The sequence below is a fragment of the Electrophorus electricus genome, chromosome 1 (assembly GCF_013358815.1).
Source record: "Electrophorus electricus isolate fEleEle1 chromosome 1, fEleEle1.pri, whole genome shotgun sequence".
NCBI classification, from domain to species: domain Eukaryota; kingdom Metazoa; phylum Chordata; class Actinopteri; order Gymnotiformes; family Gymnotidae; genus Electrophorus; species Electrophorus electricus.
Window position 1 is genome coordinate 18,152,287 of NC_049535.1, and position 21,296 is coordinate 18,173,582.

General features: G+C 43.6%; 2 protein-coding genes across 8 annotated transcripts; both read right to left on the reverse strand.

Moving 5' to 3' along the window:
• Positions 1 to 4,235: 4,235 nt before the first annotated feature.
• Positions 4,236 to 9,014, reverse strand: ccdc151 (coiled-coil domain containing 151). 4 transcript variants are annotated; one of them, XM_027028148.2, is made up of 14 exons: positions 8,777 to 9,014; positions 8,472 to 8,593; positions 8,187 to 8,264; positions 7,904 to 8,068; positions 7,563 to 7,598; positions 7,249 to 7,353; positions 6,876 to 7,001; positions 6,636 to 6,758; positions 6,310 to 6,456; positions 6,041 to 6,201; positions 5,627 to 5,783; positions 5,323 to 5,475; positions 4,995 to 5,079; positions 4,236 to 4,680 (listed from the first exon to the last, which is right to left on the reverse strand). In XM_027028148.2, exons 1-14 carry the CDS (start codon positions 8,859 to 8,861, stop codon positions 4,550 to 4,552), a joined length of 1,674 nt encoding a protein of 557 aa, XP_026883949.2. In that variant the 5' UTR covers positions 8,862 to 9,014; the 3' UTR covers positions 4,236 to 4,549. The 4 variants fall into 4 exon arrangements, with proteins under 4 accessions (XP_026883949.2, XP_026883950.2, XP_026883952.2 ...); XM_027028149.2 differs by having other exon boundaries at positions 7,249 to 7,350; positions 8,777 to 9,012; XM_027028151.2 differs by lacking the exon at positions 7,563 to 7,598 and having other exon boundaries at positions 7,249 to 7,350; positions 8,777 to 9,012.
• Positions 9,015 to 9,058: 44 nt separating this feature from the next.
• Positions 9,059 to 20,809, reverse strand: slc44a2 (solute carrier family 44 member 2). Of its 4 annotated transcripts, none has more exons than XM_027028145.2 (23): positions 20,640 to 20,809; positions 18,741 to 18,789; positions 18,048 to 18,121; positions 17,788 to 17,872; positions 17,479 to 17,563; positions 17,223 to 17,336; positions 16,357 to 16,417; positions 16,160 to 16,280; positions 15,907 to 15,990; positions 15,434 to 15,546; positions 14,819 to 14,950; positions 14,465 to 14,564; positions 13,994 to 14,086; positions 13,785 to 13,869; positions 12,987 to 13,249; positions 12,795 to 12,889; positions 12,603 to 12,706; positions 12,396 to 12,469; positions 12,234 to 12,304; positions 11,881 to 11,969; positions 11,501 to 11,585; positions 10,543 to 11,067; positions 9,059 to 9,538 (listed from the first exon to the last, which is right to left on the reverse strand). In XM_027028145.2, the coding sequence occupies exons 1-23, from the start codon at positions 20,674 to 20,676 to the stop codon at positions 9,420 to 9,422; spliced, it is 2,658 nt and encodes an 885-aa protein (XP_026883946.2). In that variant the 5' UTR covers positions 20,677 to 20,809; the 3' UTR covers positions 9,059 to 9,419. The 4 variants fall into 4 exon arrangements, with proteins under 4 accessions (XP_026883946.2, XP_035386376.1, XP_026883948.2 ...); XM_035530483.1 differs by having other exon boundaries at positions 12,054 to 12,304; XM_027028147.2 differs by lacking the exon at positions 10,543 to 11,067.
• Positions 20,810 to 21,296: the final 487 nt, after the last annotated feature.

Here is a 21,296-nt window from a genome sequence, read left to right on the forward strand (position 1 = left end):
TCCTCCCCGGTGAACGTAGGGTACGGGATGAGCTTGGGATTTGGAAAGGGCGCCCCCAGCTCCTTATGAAATTTAAAAAGGACAGTAACGGGGAAATGGTGTACCCCCCTGCCTACTTCTCAATAGGGGGTACCTGTTTTACTGTTTTAACGAGTCTTCTCCTTTATTTCTTTTATCATGACAGATTTTACTATCTTAACTTCAAACGTCAGGGGGCTGCAGAATGCGGTGAAAAGGGCAGCAGTGTTCCAGGACTTGGCATCGACCCCTTCAGCACGCTACTGTTTGCAAGAGGTTCACCTGAGGGACCAGAGGGATTAGGCTCTTTTCTCCCAGCAATGGAAGAAAGGTAAAGCCTACTGGAGCGTGGGTGGCGTCCACTCTTCAGGCGTGGGAATCCTGCTGGGGGACCATGCCTTTGAGAAGGTATGACCCTTCATCATCATGCCGGGGAGGGCGATGGGGGTGGATGTCACCTGGAGAGGCCAACACCTTAGGGCAATTTGTGCCTATGCTCCGGTAGTGGCCTCGTCCCGAATTGCCTTTTTTGAAGCACTGGTCCCGTCCTGTGTCACACCTTTTTATGGCATGTGATTTTAACGTTTTTTTGGAAGGGCGTGCGGATGTCAGCTGGAAATATTTTCGAAAGCTGCCCCAGAGATCCGGGCCACACCTGGCATAACAGTCGACGGGCATCAAGCTGCCTAGATTACATATTGGCGTCACCCTCCGTGGTTTTTAAGAAAGCCTCCTTGACCCCACGCTGGTACTCTGATCACATTGCTTCCGGCGGGCCTATGGCCCGAGACCCTCGCCAAGCACAGGTTACTTTATAAGACTGTGCTTGAGGCACGGGGGACTCGCGCAGTTGTGGGCCTGGATGATGACACTTGGTCCAGAATACAGCCGAAAGATTTAGACAACCGGCTGCAAGACCGGAACTGGCAGTGTGTACATGGTAAGCTGCCAGTCAGGGATGTCCTGTACAGGCACGGGCTCACCAGACACCCGTGCTGCCCAAGGCCCAACTGTGCCGGGGAAGAAACTCTACGGCATGTGTTTTGGGACTGTGGGTATACGCAGGATGTCTGGAGCAAGGTAGCCGACCTGTGCAGGATATTAGACCCGCAGTTCAATCTGACCTTTGAGAAAGTTATTTGGGGGTGGCCCCAGGATACCAGGCCATCCTTCACGCCCCAGATATGGGAGCTGGTAAGCATCTCCAATAAAGAGCTATGGAATGTGAGGACCAGCCTCATCCAAAAGGGGGGCGCGCCTGGATACCTGGGGGTTATACAAAAAGATTGTGCAGATTTGAAATTCAGGATGGAGCATGACGTCATCCAGTGGGGCTACCACGCGGCGAAGGAGAGGTGGAAGGACCTCTTCGAGCTGTAGGCCCCCCGGAGATTCTAGGGTTTTTGTTGAAAAAGGTTTTAAAATTTAGCTGAGACTCTGCTCCATCTGGTGGTCCCAACGGACCACCGTGTTTTATTGTTTTAACCACCATGATAGAGTCATATAATAGAAACATTGTTTTAGGTAAAATTGCATATCTGTTTTTTTAACTAATAAGTGTTTGTTTGATTTATTTATTTATATTTATTTAATTATTTAATTAACAACTATTAACATCTTAGTGTTAATAAGTGTTTATTAATACCCTTTTTTAACTAATATTGGATGTACTTTTTAACTTAATCATTGTTTTATCTCTATCATGGTGGTAGTATTTTAATATTTTAGAGGAACTCTTATTGTCTGTTTTTTATGGAGGGGCCGTTTTAACAGTTTTATTGTTGTTTTACTCGGTTGCCTAGGCGCAGCTGGGCCGAGGAGTGATCTTTCAAAGGGACATTTTATCACGGACCTTTTATATGAACTTTTAAAGATACCCCCCATGTAATTGTTACATCGGGGGGGAACGTGATATTTTATGTCCTGGACTTTTTAAGGAATTTTATGAACATGGTTAATTTTTATTATTTGTATTTTTATTATGTATTGATTTATTGAATTAAATCCATATAATTTTCTTTAAGGCTTACATATCTGTGTGTGAAATCGGTGTTCTCCTAATGTGCATTATAATCTGAAAGCAAGAATATGAATGATATAAAAGAAACTTAGCTATAAACTACAAGCAGCAGGAAAATAAATGCAGCAGCTCAACTGAACTGAACTCATGTATTACTGAACTGGCGTGCAGAAATGCACGCCCTATATTGAGACATATTTTCAAGATTATAAAGGTTTTAAGTTTATAAAAAAAAAAGTTTTATAACTGATTTTATATGCGGATATTTATTTCGGCCACATACAGGCGCAGTTGTAAGATAGGCAACGCAGGAAGCTAGCCGGTTGCCTAATTGCAATGTAAATATAACGAAAAATAAAAGTGACCTTGGGCAAGAACACGGAATATTTCCAGAAATGGTACTAATCATAAATATGCGCAATATTTAGCCGATATGAAAATCCTCCACATGTATCTTAAATATAATACACGAACTGAATAGGACAAAGACCCAGAGCAAAGAAAAACAGCTGTGAAGTGCCTTTGTAAACTGAATCCAGATGTTTTCAGAGTTTCTCTATCAACCATGGGCTTTTTGTTCCGTTATATTTACATCACATTTGATTTGAATTCATCGTAAAACTTTGTTGCCCGCTGTTATTAAATGATGAAGTAACTCACTACACAATATGTGATACAGGGAGACATCATCCAAGAAGCAGTGGCGCACTAGATCATTCACTTACGTTACAACTTATATTTACAATTATGTTGATTTTATAATCCCAAGGCTGCATTTCTACCGATAGAGGGAGCTGGCAAACCACTGATTAATAATCTTTAAATGGGCCTTAATATGTTTGTTAGTCTAGAAATACAGAACAATTTCATGTGTGTATAGACCCCCATGGAATTAATGTTATGATTTAAATATCTACCGTTTTGAACAGATTCCAGAGAGTAACTATTTAAATATCACCATTCATTATGAACCAACACAACCACTCTGTATGTGCTACATGTAAATGTGACGCAGTCACTAAAATAACTAGCACACAAGGATTAATTGAACCTTTGTTATATCAGGGAAATGTTACAGCTCGCTGACATCGTGCAGCGGTGCAGAAAATGAAGTGTGTCATGGCATGACTAGAATGTTCACTTTATACGGAGTTCATGAGGTCAGCACTGCGCACCTTCGGGCATGACACGATGTCACAGCAGTCATATGACAAAGGCTCATGTGGCAGTGATGCATTGTGTGATAAAGAAACATCAGCTGCTATAACACGGAATTCGTTTATTAAAGGAATCAGTTATTACTGCAAGAGTTCCGACCAAAACCATATTGTAACATTCGCAGGGGATACCGCTTTGTCGTCACTGGTATCTGGTGGTAAGTTCATGGTCCATTCTTGCAGGAATTTACGAAGTGGTGTGATCGTTAATGATTGGAAATTAATCTCTCAAACACTAAGGAGTCGACTGTAGACTTGTCCACGTTGCAATCTCTTATAATAGACACACGCTTCAGTGGAAGCGGAGTCGTCCTAATTTAATTTCGGTAAGTGCGGTGTCCGCCCCAGATTCATACCTAGCGCCAAGGCGAAACTACACCTGCAGCGAGTAATTACAGCTAAGAGCAACAAGCACCTAGGTTCAGACAAGAAGCCTTGAATTTAACAGACGCTAAAGCAAAAGTAGGTAAACTCAGAGCCTACCTTAACCAACAGAGGAAAATCCAAGAGAGAAAAACCAAAGCACACACGAGAATTTTTGCTGAATAAGTTAAAATTCAAGAATACTGAAGCAATAAAAAAGTCAGCAACGTATTTACTTTCTTAGGAAGTTGAACTCCTTTTCTGTAAATCCATCTGTATTGTCCATCCTTTACGGCTTTTATTGAGTGCAGTTTTATCTTCTGCCACTTTTACTCCTTAATTTTGAAAACTAAGTCGTCATCTGTAGGGTCATGGCCACCTTCTTTATAATGACTGGTTCTTCCACTCAGGATATTGACTATATTTCATAAACAACAAACACTAAAGGAAGGGCGTTCCATTATTAACCATCCCTTCCGTGTCCTTCTTGTATATTTGAGCTGTTGCCTCATGGCCATCATTACCACTGCTCTTGGTGTCAAATGGTCTGCCGGGGAGTGACTTTTGTACCTGGAGCCATTAGATTGATTAATGACCACTTGGACCTGAATTGTAGAACAGGTAAGATTTATTTTAGAATTTATCATGTACATGCATGTGTCTTTGGAATATTTTTAAACCCAATGCTTAACAGGGGACAAAAAGTTGATTTGATTAAATAAAACCTGGTCAAAATCTAACTACCTGTTACTATGCCTATATGACAGATAAGAGTCAAACTATAAAGGGATTTTGTACTATGTATACCATCATTGTGTCTGCAGGGGGATTATGGGAAAGCTACTTTGTTTTCTGAGGTATTATTTTCTGCTCCTTCCCTGCAGGTGGAGGTGAGGTGCGAGGTAGCAGTGGAAGGTGTCTGCAGCCCCCATCACAGCTTCCCCTTCCTTTTCTTCATGCGAGTCTTCCTCTTGGTCTTAGAGTCGATAATTAGCTGTGATTGACGTTTAAGGGAGGCTCGTGTGATAATGTCACCCTCATCATCTCCACTGTCTTCATCTTCTGTTAGCAGTGAGGGCACAGAGACCGAGAGCGAAGACAGAATAAGAAAAGCGAACGCACACGCACAGAAAAGAAGTATACATACCTACTGATGCTCTAATCAAATAATCAAGAGAAAGGTGGCAGAGACCTGTAAAGTCTTTAGATCAACACAAGCAACACAAAATTTCCATCTTAAAACTGCATAAAAATGCACTTCCACAGTACAGTGAAATTCCATTAAACAGCACAGCTAGAGAGAACAACCTCCCAAGTCTCCACCTGAATGGTCTGTGTATATGCATGAATGTGCTTATGTAAGTCAGTAGTCTCACCGTCATAGGGGTCGAGTCTCTGGGTTTCAGGCAGTGTGATGCGGGTGTTATACTGTGGAAGCTTCCCCTCAATGCTGGCCTGGAACTACACGCGCGCACACACACACAGTGATAGAATTCCAACCATCAGTTTTTCCTCTCACTCAAAAGACACACACAAAAGTGTGCAGAGTAATCAGACTGTGGCTAAATCCACATTTCATGTGTATGAATGTACAGCATTTGTTTGTGAAAGTTGTGGAATTGGAAAGAGTCACGCATTTAATATTAGCAAGCCACTCAAATGCAGCCCCACTAGTCCAGTGGGCCTGGCTGGGCAGACACTCACCTCCTCATCCTCCATGTCCTTGAGGAGAGTTGGCAGGTCTTGGTCCTGCAGCTCCTCCTGCACCTGCTGCAGTTTCCACTCAGCCTGCCGCAGCAGGTCTAGAATCCTCTCTGCCGGGTCCACCACCGCCTGCTCCACAGTGCCATCCTTCGGCTAAGGGAGAGCGGAACACCGGGGTTTACACACACGCGCACACACACACACGTGCGCACATATAAACAGAATGGTTTAGTTGCTTTAAGTAGCATTTGCATAAACTAAAGATTTTAGATGGAGATTTTATGTTTGCTGAGACTGTGTGTACCAGTGGGATGTGCTGTAACTTGTCTGTGAGATGCTCCACTCCAGCATTGACTGTGTTCAGTAGGTGTGTGAGTCTGTCCAGCGTCTCTTTAGCTCCATCTCGTCTCTGCTGCTCCCTTTGCAGATGTTGCTTACAATCCTCCAACATTTGCCGGCCACTGTAAAACACACACAGAGCAGAGTTCATAAGCCATTTTAGTCTATATACCCATAAACATGTACAGTTATGCTTACATTAGCACACAGATTCACACACACACACAGAGGCACACAGAGGACTATGCAGTCAAACACACACACACACCCATAACCCAATAGGATATCTTGGACTTCACTCATGTTAGATGCAGAAAACTTCTCACTAATCCAGTTAAATAAGTTGTGGAGTGTGTGTATATGTGAAGCAGGTTCTCACCTGGTTAGTTTGCTCTCTCCTGAGTATTTCAGCTCCTGGAACTGTGTGTGCAGGGAATCTCTCTCCTCCTTCAGCTGTTGCAGTATAGTCTCATTCTGAAGCTTCATCTCATGCAAATGCTTTTGAGTGTCCTGCTGAGATATGAACCTATCCACTACCTCCTGCACAAACACACACAATTACAGGCACACCATTAATCACAGATACAATTTAGCAAGTGGCGTTTGTGTGCATGTGTGTGTGCGCACATGTACGTGCCTGTGTCTCACCTGTGTACCGGTGACTCCGGTAGCCTCTCTGATGCGGTGGAAAGCCTCCTCAAAGCTGGACATGGCTCTGTCCTCCTCCCCTCCTCCCGTAACGCTGTGCTGGGCCTCACTGCTCAGCTCATCCAGGTGCACTGCAGCCCGCTGGGCCTGGAGTTCCACAGGAGCCAGAGCATCAGCACAGCTTCCAGTACTTAGAGAGCAGCCAACCAGGGTATTTTATAGACAGTTATATTTAGTTTATTTAATTGCCTTGATTTGTGTGGTGTAGGCAGTAAAGTGGTGTGTGTGGTCTGATATAGGGTGGTGTTATAAATCATGTGACTCACACGGCGCTCTCCTCTCTCAGCCTGTGCTCGCCGCTCCTCCACCTGCTTCTTATACTGACTTAGAATGACCTCCCTTTTCCTCCGTTCGCCATACACCAGCTCCTCCTGCCGCTGTAGCTCTGCCTAACGCACACACACACACACACACACACACACACACACACACACACACACACAATAAGTAAATTAGACACACCTCACTGCCAGTATGTGAGACTCGGCTTTTTGTGTGAGCTGCACCTTTGCTGCGTCCTTGGCCAGGTGGGCATCGTTGTTCATGACCTGCAGCTCTCGGAGATCCTGTTTCTGACGGAGGATCTCCCCCTCCAACTGGTCCAGTTGGGACTGGAAGGACAGGCTCTCCTCCTGAAACAGAGCACATCTCAGCCTGCTGACCATGCACACTGAGTTCATCCACTAAGATGCACTTCAGCGGTTCTCACACAAAAAGTTTTAGTGCACTCATACGGAGGACACGGTACTGCTGTACACACCGGGTAAACGCTCCCCTGCCCCAGCATGTCTGCCAACTTCAGAGCATTACACCATTGTGCTGCTGTGGGCTTGATTACCTGCAGGTGCATTGCATTACCTGGAGGTGTGCTGCTGTTACCTGCAGGTGCTGCTTTAGTTTCAGGTAGCTCCGCATGATGTGTTCAGCCTCTTTACATTTTAGTTGTGCTTTCTCCAATCGGTTCTCCAATACACGTAGGTTCTGCTAAACACACACACACATACATCACAAGCCTGTACACAAAATGATCCCATACCTTTTAAATTACAACACCATTTTCAATAAATTACTGAGGAGCTGATTTTCAGAATATGCGTTTTTATTTAGATACTGAAGCTAATAGGGAGGAGTAGGATTTATTGGGCAGTAGGAGAGATAGTGGGTGGGGCACTGGGCAGGACAGGAGGTGTAACCTTTTGGGGAAGCACATCAGCGGAGTCCCCTTCTTTCTGTGAATGAGTGCAACATATCAGTTGCCAGCACTAAACAAGGAACTGCTGATTTACTTGTGTTTTAATGTGTGTGTGAGAGGGTAGGTTTAAAAAGATCAAGTGTAAGATGCACTGAGATATAATAATTTAAGAATCAAATGTCAGATAGTAATGTACACAAAAACAGGCAGTAAGTTTTTGGTGAGCACATTCTCTGAACACTGTGTTTTGGATGTGTGTGTATATTATTTTTGTGTACAGTTTACAGAAATATGCACAGCCTGAGCTTTGTGGGCAATAGATGTAATTTCTTGATGTGTTACCGTTGTGTCTTCTGTAGATGGAGGCCCCCGCCTCTCTTTTCTTGCTCTCTCAAACTGGACATGCAGTTCATCTAGCTGCCGACGGTATGTTTGCGTGATGTATTTCTGTGCATTCAACTTCTTCATCTTATCACACACCTTTTGATCCAACACCTGCACTGCTGCCTATGCATGGGGCAGGTAAAACAGACAACACACAAATTGTGTGTGTGTAATGTGTTGGATAGTGAAACCATGTAAAAGGTGTGTGTGAGCCTGCCATGATCTGTGAGCTCATCCAGACCTTCGCAGACATGTTCCGGAGTGCTGCCTTCTCTGAGCCGTGGTTTTGAAACGCCTCCCTGATCACCTGCTCATCTCCCTGGTAATAGAGACAAAGAACAGTTAGGACAGGTGACTGGATACAGCTGCAAAACCTACCTGCAGGTTTTACATGCAGACTTGCTGTGTGTGTGTGTGTGTCATACAACTAGCACCTCTGCTAAATGTATTTATGTGTGGTCTGTGTAATTGTCATAGAGTTAGCATTTCTGCTGTGTGTGTGCGTGTGTATATGAAGGTGTCATACAGCCAGCGCCTCTGCCAGTTTCTTGTGCAGAAGCTTGTTTTCCAGCCTTAGTTGTAGGATTGTGCTTTTGTTCTTCTTGATTGTAGTTTGAGAGCTCTCATAGTACGCACTTCTGTCTCCCTCTGTTGGGAACAAAAGTTCGCTGGCCCATTTATTTGATTGTCCATCACTGAACAAACTAAGGTACCAGGGTAGTTTTGGAATTGACAGTGTTAAATGCTGCATAATTAGCTAGTTAGCTACAACCTTAGCTAACTAGCTAGCATTAATTAGCTGTCATGTTAATTTTACAGGCGAACACTTACCAAGTAGTTGAATTTTTCGCTGCAGCTCGACAATTTGATTATGAATTGGAGGTTTTATACTACCTGAGCTAAAAGTGCCAGGCATTGTGACATCCGCTTATTATAACATCCGATGACTTTTGCTCACGTCTCTGAGAGGCGATTGTTTGGCTGACTTTTTCCACGTTGCTTAGCTACGGCAACACGTTCTTCCTCAGAGGAGGGTGCATGTCCTAATGACAGCCCAGCACCGCCCCCTCTGACGCGCTCAGTAAACCACTTAAGGAATTACACACACAACGGTTAAATCGGGATTAATATTTATTGAAAAAAAAATCAATTATATTCTTTTGAGATAGACTCGATGGCTTGACTTGTTAGACGTTTGCCTGCATTTTAGAATTTTGTTCTTAGCTGCTTTCTTTCTGAAGAGCTTTGACAAGCAGCAGTCAGGTTATAAACGCATATATCCCAAGTCCATGTAACTTTTCAGCCGGTGGACTATTTGTACCTTGTGACAGACTATGGAGGACTAGTAATACGCACGTTTAAGCAATTTACGTGTTTAGGTAAACGTGTACTGTGGCCTGATAACTTGACTGTGGTCCATCTGAATGCTCATACAGGCGCCTCCCGTTCTCCCCGTATTTCAGTCTTTCGTCCTTTATTGGGCACTCCATGCTGTCCTGCTCTTCTCACTGGGTTTGCTGAGGGTGTTGAGGAGGGTCTGGGACATTAGGTGAGGTCTCGCTGCTGATCCGTCGTTGCGCTCCAGATCTTCCACTGGAAAAACGTTCAGTGACGTCATTAAAACGGCACGCTATAGAAGCGCGAGCATGAACGCGCTAAAGCACGGGGTTTTATTCCACAGTAAGCTATGCCCCTTTCTGTAAGGAAGCGTAGGCGCTGGTGAGGTGTTAGAGACAGAAAGGTACAGCCGAGGACGGCAGCTTTAGTCAAGCACTGGGAGACGTACAAAGGTAGAAGAAAAGAGAACGACAGGCAGAGGTAGAAACAGAACGACAAACATCCGGAAACAGTAACGGCAGCACAAATCACCACAACACAGGAACACCTTAACCGGGTCTGTCTGCCACCTGTCTTTTCTTTTCATTTATAGTAAATATGTATGATCGATTCCACACATTTATCTTTATTATTTTTTACCTTTTGAAATCAAACCATTTCACCAAATGGCCTTAGCTGGTACGCATGTAAACGAATAAGAGTTTTGCCTTTATCATTGTAAACATAGTAATACTAAACTTTAAAGAATTGCAGTGTTTAAAATTATTAATAATTCGTTAATTCACAATAATTAGGCACAAATCCATTACCTATAACACAGTGTACTGGAAACAATCACACTTTTGCACTTCCTACACCAAACACAAATCTGTCTCACTCTGCCGCACGCAACACGTACAGAGCCATACAATATATAATAAGATTCAGGTCCACTTAACAGCCTAGAGGGTTCACAAGCGTGTTATCTTTTTCCAAGTCTACAAGCTCCATCTCACAAGCTTACACTTGCATTCAGTAACTGTAGTGCTAAACATTTTTGACATGCACCTAACAACAGAAAGTTTCTGCTCTCAGCCAGTTAGAAACCTTCCTAAACATGACCAGAGTGGCAGAATAAGCACCACTGAAATACATGCTGTCGGGTGAAATCTGAAGTACATTTGGTTCTGCGAGTGACTCCAATGAGCAATTCTTCTACTTGGCTGGACAGACTATACCATGAATGGGGTTCAACGAGTTGTCTTATAACGCATACGCACTACTGCTGGGAGTGAGTGGGGCTTCATTCTCCCGAGGGCCGTTTTCCTGGGGCTCAGCTTGCTCTGGCTCTACTCCCACCTGCTGGAGCTCCACCTGTGGCTGCACCTCCTGCTGGTGAGCAGGTTCTTCTGTCTCTTTAATGTCACTGTCATGAGGGCCGTTTTGCACTGTGTCTCGGAGCGTCTCATATGGCGGTGCTGGTGCTTCTTCATCATGGGTTTTCTCCTCTTCTTCCTCCAACACCTCCAACTGCTTTCCCACCTCCTGGGAACTGGGGGCTTCTGGCTCCTCCTGCTGAGCCTCCTGGGTTAGCGGCATCTCTTCCTCGTTGTCCTGTTTAAGAAGGTCCTGCTGCTTCAGCTGAACCTCCCCATTCTCCTGCAGTGGGACTTCCTCCCTCGTTCCTGGCGCAGGTATGTGATCCGTGTCATCTGCTGGCTTGCTCATAGCCAGAATCTCATGCAGCTCCGGAGACATGAGATAGGGCCTGTCTGACGAACCATCATTCCTTTCTAAGTCCTCGCCTTCATACAAGGGTTGAGTCGGTGTTTTTGTGTTAATGGTGTATTATGAGAACAATTAGGCAGCAGACAGTCAACAGGGCAGATTGCAGTTATGTGGATGGAGAGGGAGAGAGAGAGAGAGAGGGAGAAAGAGAAAAGAATTAAAGTGAAAGCACAGTAAGTGTCCTTGAGCATATTAGAAATTTGGAAGTAAAGAGAGTAAGAAAATGGAAATACTGTAGTGAGCAAGAAAGCTCAGTACAGCTTGATTAAAATGTATCTTTTGAATGTATACTTGAATCACTTGAAGATAAGCACCATTTTAAGCATCTTTTCAGGAGGTTTTCATTGTAAACCTGGGCCTCTAGGCAGCTCACTGAGTGTGTCACGTCCTCCCTGTTATAGAGTTTGGCTACTATTTGGCCTGCTAAGATAAATAAAGCCTCACACTCACAGAAGCAGAGGAAGAGTGTGTCCACACACATGGCGTAGACACTGAAAAAGCCATGGGCGATGAGGTATGAGCCAAGCACCACCGTCTGTAGAGAGAAAACAACAAACTGGCTCTGCTAAGGTAAACATTCGTGTTGGGTAAAACCCAGCCTCGGAGAGAAGCTAATCTCTGCTAATGTTTACAGTCCTGGCTGATTCTAAGCAAGTTGGTCACTATTATTCATATAACACAAAATACAGGTTTGGATGCAGCTTTATTCAGATAAGATGTATTATCCTGTAATACAATCTGAGCTGTAGCTGCGCTCAGATCAGCTTTGTATTAAGCTACATTGAGGTAAGAGTAAGTGCAGAATGAATGTCTTAGAACAGCTCACTCACTAGAATGGGAACCCAGTAGTAGTTGAGCGAAGGTGCCGCTTCCTCCATGGGCTTTATCCTCTGTGTGAAGAAGAAGAAGGAGCAGATTCCTGATGGAAGGAAAGGCAGGTTAATTTCTGACTTTATTAACATATAAAAAAAAAAGAACATGGAGTAGAACAGCCGAGGCAAACCTGAGACTTGTCGAGATGCTTTACAAGATCCAGCCTGAGGCATTGTCAGTGTGGATGGCCTTTTTACTGTGGGATTTTGCTTAACCTGTGTGTGGATGCTGAACACTGAATGGAGGATGTGTGTCTGCACAGCCCCAGTCAAACCACCAGCCCTGACCAATGATATCACGCGGACCTTACCAACTATCCCAACAATGAGAAGCTTGCCCAAAAACAACAGGAAGTCAGTCACACTGTCCAAGACCACCACTCTGAGTGAACAAAAGAGAAATTTGTTTTAGACAACATATATTGTCAAGGCAACTGTTTATAGACTCCCACACCTTCTGTAACAATTCTTACCGAACAACATTTCTCATCAAGAGGAAGAAGGCGTCACGAGCAGACGTGCAGAAATTTTTACCATAAATAGCGATCTGGAAAAAAAGAAATTGTAAAATCAACTGGCATTTGGCAATGTTACAGACACTGAAATTGTTCCATTAACATTTAAAAGCTTTCTTTCAACAAATGTCAGCAGCAATGCTCGGTGGAGGGCTTTGTGTGCACCATGATGTAGGCATTTCTGTTAAGGAACTTGATACATTTCTCCAGACACCAGAAGCAGCACTTCATGCAACTCAGGAGAAACTTGGCAAATCCATTTTCAGCATCTGGGAAAGCAAACAGAGGAATGAGGAGCCCCAGAGCATGGAAGGTGTCATAAACTGGAGAGGCCAGAAGCCTGGAAAAACTCCATACCTTTCAGGTGATCTTCCAGATACTCCAGAATCACCCGGACAACCTGCACGATAGAAAGGATAAGGGAGCCAAAGGCCAAGGAGCCTGTGTGATACCTAAGAGAAAGACACAACCACAAAAAGCTTCATCAAATGTCATACTTACTTACTTACACACACACACACACACACACACACACACACACACACACACCTTAGAGCTCGGCTGAGCGAGTAACAGATGGGGCTTGCTGGGATGTCATCTGGTTTGGTGAAGGCCCAGTAGTAGGAGGCAAAAGCCCCTGCCAGGGTGACTTGGCCCAGTGCCATTACAAAGTTGGCACACCAGAAAAACAGGAATAGGTTGTAGAATTGGACAAGAATCAGGTACTTGTGGTAGTATGTCTCACCACCATAGAAAGCAAACAGGCACTCTGCGTCCGGACACCGGGCAGAGATATTACTGCCGTTGAATGTCTGTGGAAAAAGTCAAATACATTCAATACTGTGAAAATGTGCATGGAGAGAATAGCGCACTAGCTGGCATTGCTGCTCCCATGGTGTCCATGCCATGTGATTTTGTTCCTTTACATTCATGTCTCCACCCTTTTGTGTGTCTCTGCTCCCTGCCCCCGAGATTCCTCATTGGTGTCTTGTTTAGTCTTAATTAGTCTGCATGTTTATAGCATACATGCTTTGTTTAGTGTTTATGAAGTCTTAGCCGAAGTTAATATAGTTTTCTGTTTCCAGTCCTGCCTGGTCCTATCCTTGTGTTCTCCATAATCATGTTTGGACACCTCTCACCACCACGACTCTGCATTTGTTTTCTGCTTTGCCTCGTCCTGTGATAGTTACTTTAACCTCAGTGATACAGATATGAGCACTTTATACACTGTATGCACCATACACACACACACACACACACACATATACAGTACTCCCAGAATCTTGTAAAAGATTCAACTTATGAAATAATTATCAGTATGATGATTAAATGCTCCAAGTGACTGACCTTAGGATCACAGGTGTCTCTAGAGTATTCACACTCGCTGGTGTTGAAAACCTTGTAGACAGGCTCATTGGAGGTGGACAGAAAGCTGGAGGGATCAGTTAGGGAGCAACTCGGGTCAAAACCTCCTTTGTAGGATCACTTTGGAGTGTGTGACATGAGCAGGAGCAGTGTAACATGAGCAGGAGGTAAAAGACCTCTAAGGTGGATACACTGCAGTGATGGCCCAGTATGCAATCACTAGACACAGGAGGGCAAAGGTCAGCACCGGGTAGAACAGCGATGACATCATGTGACTGATCGCCCTGAAAAACAGACAAGGTGTTGGGTTTAGTTACGCATACGTCTAAGAGCATTTTTGTGAACACACAGCTGCTACCTCTCAGCTCCCCTAAAAGCAGAGGAACAGGGCAGGGAAACTCCAACCAGATAATATCTCTGTACACACACTTAAAACAGTTAGGTCACTCTAATTTCTCTTTGTTTGGGAACAAGCTTTAGTCTTTTGTTGCATTTAATATCAATGTTGTTTTTGTTGTATGTTTGTTGCCCTTCTGGCCCTGCTGTCACAAGGTAACTTCTAATTTTTAGACCTGTATGAAGGTGTGTGGGTGTGTGTATTCAGCACAAGCTGAAACTGCGTGTGTGTTCATGCAACCTGGTAAGACCTATGATAACCTCACCTGCTGGCTTCTTTAAGCAGAGCGATGCTGATGATGAGTCTTTTCCTGAGGAAGATGAGGGTAATGATGACAACTACCTCCACGATGCACAGGATGATCACTGTGAGTGCAGAGGCCAACCCACATACAGAGCTAAGTCCTCCAGCAGTGCAGACACTGTTATGACATGCTATATTCATTATTTCTATTGTTATTGTAATACTATTGGAAAACACCAATGCAGAAACTGTCTTTACTACTGCTGCATAAACAGTCATGCATCTTTTCTGACTCTAAAAGTCTCAACCACGCTGACCTCCTACAGCTTTCAATCTAATGGCTGGAGAAGCTGAAGAAACAGAGACGGTGTCTTACTGAAAGCCAGCCAGGTCTGCTGAAGGTGTAGATATACTGAGAAGTCCGTTTGCAGGCCCAGGTCCTTGATTGTGATGTTAGCACCAGGCTGTCCCTTGAGACTGTCATACTGCATGTAGCAGTGTAAAATCCCTGCAGAGAAATTGAGTGGCAGAGATGGCTCAGGAAACTAGTGGTAGCTCAGTGGTTACGGTACTTAACTTATAATCAGAAGGTTGCTGGCTCAAGCCCCACCACTGTCAAGTTTCCACTGTTGGTCCCCTGAGCAAGACCCTTATCCCTCGATTACTCAAGTTGTACTCAGTCATAACTGTAGGTCGCTTTGGATAAAAGCATCAGCTAAATGCTGTCAATGAAAAACAACAAAATAACCAAAGAGCACTGGGAGATCTATTCTTTGCTGTGATGAGGTCAGCTGCAGCAGTCATTCATGCTGTAAGGTCTTCAGTCGCTTTGATCTCTGAGTTCCATTGCTGTTTTTTCCCCACTAATAGCACAATTAACCCAACTGCTCACTGGGGCATGCAAAGACTCCGCTCCCTAGACGAGAGGACACACGCGGAACAGAGGCAAGGGAAGGATGTGCAAGGGTTCCACAGCAACAAGGGTCCTCACCATAGCCGATAACAGCGATGACCATGGTGATTATGACCCAAACCATGACCCCAGCCAACAGACGCAAGAGAATGATGAAGAACAGGCTCACAAGCATCGCGATCACCAACCCACTGAAAGGGAGAGACAGAAAAAATGTAGTGACCAGACAGAAAAAAGTGGGACAGAGACCAAGTCAGACTCACGTTTTGTGAAGCTAAAATTGATGAAGTAAACAAACTAAAACCTTACAGCATGTACTCTTAAACATTAATGGATTAATGTTTAATTGAACCAACAGCTGCTAGCACCTGACACTACCAACCATACCAGGTGAGCTAGAGGCTTTCCTCAATTAGGGTAAAGTTCAATCAGACGAGGGTGGCATACGTGCTAGAGAGAGGGCTGTATAGTGGCTTCTGCAGTGTGTTATGGCTGTGCTGTGGTGTTATAATGAGAGAAACAGTAGCAGTGTTTCTTTTGGAGAGCCTCACAGCAGAATCCAAGGCCAGGACTCTGTGTAATCCTCAAAGATTTTCATGGCCACCTGACGAGCCTCAACAACCAAGTTGGAATTTCTGAAAAAACACCAGCACTATGTTTAAGGACTTCTTTGTATTGAATATGTAGACATTCAATTATGCCTGTTTTGTTTTCATTAGGCTAAATGCAACTTCACATTAGATTTCTAAAAATTCATACTTTTTGTTTTCAATTACTGTGAATGCTATTGTATGATAAACTGACTTTGATGCCTCCAGGAGATCTGTGGCGTTTAAGTTGATGTCTCCATATACAAAGGTTGTTTTATTGCCGATTACGACAACACCCCCCTTTGTCTCCAGGGCTGGGAGGCACCGACGCGTAACTGCAGACACAGACACACACATATTAGATGCTGGCATAGAAACACTTCAGAAGACGGATGCTGCTAAAAAACTTACAAGGCTTGCTGGGAATGACCATAGCTGGACACATTCGATTCTTCAGGATTTCAGGGACTGACTGGAAATAGAATCATGAGATGAGTGAACTCTAGGCTTCATCGGATCCACAACCAGAACCCATATGCACACAAACTATACTGTACCAGAAACCAAACACATACAAAACCATACCATACCAGAAACAATACTCTACCAGGATCCATACTCTACCAGGAACCATACACATAAAAGTAATAAAGAACCAGGAACCATGCAATACAAAACCATACCATACTGTAGCAGAAACCATTCACATAGAAGAAATAATGAGAATCCATATTGTACCATAAATCACACTGTACAATAAACCATATTGTACCAGAAAGCATGTAAATGGAAACCATACTGTAACAGAAACCATACAAATGGCAATCAGAAATCAATTCTGTGCAATGAGCCGTGTTTAATATCACACATTCAATAACAGCACTCTGTCATATCGTAAAGTTCACGCACTATCATACTATAGGTAATCACACCCACTATCACACTATCTAGGCACATGCACTCTCCATCGCACTGTCTAAAGTTACAAATACTGTCTAAAGTCATACACACTATGCATCACACTATCTACAGTCTCACATACCATCACACTACTTTGTTCACAATCACACTGAATGCACTTTGATTAAATTCAGAAATCAGTGAAACCATATTCAGCTCAACACAACCTTAGTTGATCCATGCCAGCTCAGTGAGCTCTAACACTTAGTGGCATCATTCTGCTCTAAACACTGGTGTGTGTGTGTGTGTGTGTGTGTGTGTGTGTGTGTGTGTGTGTGTGTGTGTGTGTGTGTGTGAGGCAGGGTTCTTGTCTTCACCAGATTAAGGTTTGCTCCCTCCTTGCAGAACTGGAAGTAGTACCGTGTGGCCTCTGTGCTGAGCTTGGCCTTCACTAGCGTCAGGAACTGATTTGGACAACTCTCCACACAGATCTGTATCCACACACATACATGTACACACACATGCATACACAAAAACAGCTCTGTTGTGCCTGATGTCAGTAATACAGATACACTGGTCATAGAGCACACTGCTCTGCTAAGAGAGTTTACGGTAGGATGTGGTAGGTAAGACCTGGGTGGTGGGGCACTGGAATTCCAGCAGTACCAGTGGACTGGCACACTTCATGATGTTGAAGTAAAACAGGAAAGGTTTCTTCCTAAGCACACAAAAGAAGAGCATCATATGTAGCAAGTGCAGCATTCTGAGGTTTGTTTTCAAGACAGGTGTGTGTGTGCTGTCAAGGAACTGAACCCACAACCTCAGGGTAGCGAGCACCTCACATTACCTGCTGAGTTACAGGAGCTTTACTCTAGCACTATAAAGGTCTATAAGGACATGGGTGGATGGATAAATGGAGGGATAAATCTTTAGGGAACTTACTCCAGTGGAGTGCCTATCTGTCCACAGAACTGCCCCGTACTGTCTGTGGGGTAAATCAGTTTCCGTGGGTCACCCTGAGTCCATGCTGGGGGAGATACATTGATAGATAGGTAAACCAACAGACAGATACATTCTCTTGGGAATAATAACATTTCATAGTTATACACAAAATGGTACATGATGTTCAGAGTTAGCCTCATAAATGATGGTGGGTGGGTAGATGGATGGATGGATTGATGATGTCACAAGGATAAACCTACCCAGAATTCCCACTGCAAAGTAGCCCAGCAGTGCCAGGAAGAAGATGAGGCAACAGAGGATATCTGTACAACCCCTGTAAGAAAAACAAATATCACAAAATTGCCTTCTACAAGCACCCTCTACACACACACACACACACACACACACACACAGCACATGTCCACTCTATACAGACACCCTGCAGTTACCGTCTATACACACCCACACACACACACACAATGCATATATGCTATATGTACACCCAGTAAAGACACTCTGAACTACACTCCAGTGTTTACAAGAAACAAGACCTAGAGACTGAGTCTATAAAATAAAGACTCTGTTCTCCACATTCTCCATACCGCCACTCTGCTGTGTATAAATAAACATTAAAGTTTTACAGTATGGACGTCCAGTATTTCATTCAAACTTGACTAAATCTGAAGTCTCTTGAAAGTTGCTGAACTGCAGAGCAAGTGCTGCAGCTATGGGGTGGAGAGGGCTCATGGGAATACAGAAGCTCAAAAAAGGCTTCAGGGGAGGGAGGGGGTGGGCCACTTTGTTTCCTGTCTTGAGATCTTGGTGTGCGGTTGGTGTGGTGTAAAAATAGCACATAAACAAGCAAAAATGCAGAATACAATTCACTGCATTTTTAAAAACCAGTTACAAAACAGCACCAAGGAAATAAATAAATACAAATAAATATCTATCACCTGTTATGAATGGGGCCTTTAAAATCAGGGTCAAATTTCCGTGAGTCACCTGAGAAGAAAAAGACAAGATTTAATTAAAGAGCAGCTTTATTGCCTATTTATTTGCTGATATCCAACCTCATCTATGGACAGTTCCTCGCACTTCCATCTATTTTCCCAAATTCCAAAGCAGCGCACCGTTGACTCCATTTCAAATAGCCACCGATATGTTGCCAATCAACACACAAGTGATCTGAGGAAGGCAGAACTTCCCAACACATCCACAGCTGTCTAAAACCAAACACCAGTCTAATATTGTCATCTCTAATGGGCTCCAGGTTTTTAGCAGGTCATAAAAGATTACTGTCCTTGTTGCAGTTTAGCTCACAGTAAGCTACCTGTACCAGGCCCACAATAGAAAAGGCAGTACGAACCAATACGAACAATGTGGCCTAACACTACTTGTCTCTTCTCTGTCGTCTTTTCTGTGGTTCCATTTGTTATAATATCTAGATAGAGGCTATCTTGCCATTTCCTTTGTCTGACACAAAGTTTATTTTGAATGTACTGCTTTGAAGCTAAACACTGCTGCTCATTTGCCCTCTGGAATGCTTGACACAACAGACACCAGCACATGACACTTTACACAGACACACACACACACACACACACACACACACAGAGACAAGAAGCTGCACGTTGCCTAGGTAAAGAGCGTAGTGTCCAGTTTAACTCTGCGGCTGCTGTGTGTTTTCTTTTTCTTGATTAAATTAACACACAGCCACTCTACTCCAGAGGCTGATGCTGAACTGCATCACATTACATTTCTGTAATGTACAGCCTCCTCAAGCCAGCAGCAATCAAAGCAACCCTGTGCACAAGCCTCATCACAAAAGTCAAATCTTTTCCACCTCTATTGTCATAGGACTCTTAAACACATTAATCTGATATTGATATTTGTGAAGTTCTGTAATTCTTGAGGATTCTTGATGTTACAACTTGAAAAACAATTGATAAGAAACCACCATGCTTGTCTATCATTAACCACACGATGAACTCAGCCTCAGTTACAGAAGCCTTCTACAAGAACTCATGAGAGATTTTATCCGCAGAGATCTATGTATTCTTTAAAAAAAACTCACGTGTTTATCTCATTATTACGACACAAGTTGAGCAATGGAGGGTTAAGGGTCTTGCTCAGGGGACCAACAGTGGCAACTTAGCAGGGGTGGGGCTTGAACCAGCAACCTTCTGATGATAAGCCCATTACTTTAACCACTGAGCTACCACTGCCTTTTCACATTGTTATGTCCTGCCCTTTCGCAACCTTAGAAGTGTCAACAAGTGTTGTGTTTCAAGTCTTACGTCATGACAGAATCTATTGAGCGCTCTGACAAAACTGTTTTATTCAGAATTAATTAACGGATAACATTTGTGCATAGCCAGTGTAACAGACAAACGTCCCTTTTTGGTTTACGCTGTCTGCGTGTAGAGATTGCAACTGAGTCTGATGACATGTAGGCTACCCTTTGTCTATTTCTCTTAAATGATAAAATGTCTCAGAATGGTCAGCTAGTCATTCATGAAGACCTTGTAGTAACATGGCAACAACGTTACGGTCGGCCCGCGTGCACATGCTCATGCAAATAGCGGCAAAAAGAATCCTAAGTGTCTGGTGCCTGAATTGTGAGAGACACAAATCATCTTCTAGCAGGCATCTATCTTTTCTCCAAAGCGAGTCTGATTTATATCAAAATGATTTTAAGTGGAAGCTGCTACTGGAAAACGCTTGCTTTAGTAATATACTCTAATCCACGCTAGCCACCCGCGCGGTACCACCCATCTATTAGGCTACTCATTGTTTCCTCAGACTGACTTGTGCCAGGAAAAGGAAAAAAAATTCAACTACAAAGCACTTACCATATTTAGGCTTGGGACTTTTCTCTTCTAGCTCCATACCGAATTGTTACTGTAATTTAAAGATGAAGGATGAGAAATGTTTCAGACGAGAAGATAAATGCCACTAAGATATCCTGGCCCAGCGCAACGCGTCAAGCCTCCGCACCGAAGCGTGCGTGCCCTGACTACACCTCGCGTTGATGGAAAAGAACGTAACCTGAAACATCCAATGACAGTTGGGAGGAATTACTGACAGTCCACTTCACCAATAAACACTAATTGCTTCTTCATTGGAATTTGCCGAAACTCACCAGGGCTTTTTTTGGCATATGGCTCTTAACTGAATTAGAATGGCACAGAGCATTGCATATTTGTTTATTAAACAATATTTATTACTATTTAAATGAAACGTAAAGATTTTGTAACTGTTACACAATAATAACGTTGTGATGGATAATATTATTTGCTGCGGGCCAGGGACAAGCTCGAGATTTTTAATTTTTTTATTTTTTTTAAATCCAGCACCTTAGACCACTCTGCCACGCTACCCGTGACAAGCTCGAGATAAGCAATTTGCTAATGTCCTAACAGCACATATCCGTAAAATGATAACATCTGTAGCACGTAGTGTAGTTCTGGATGCAGCCTTATGTTGGCGAAAGGCAAGCATACTTCTAG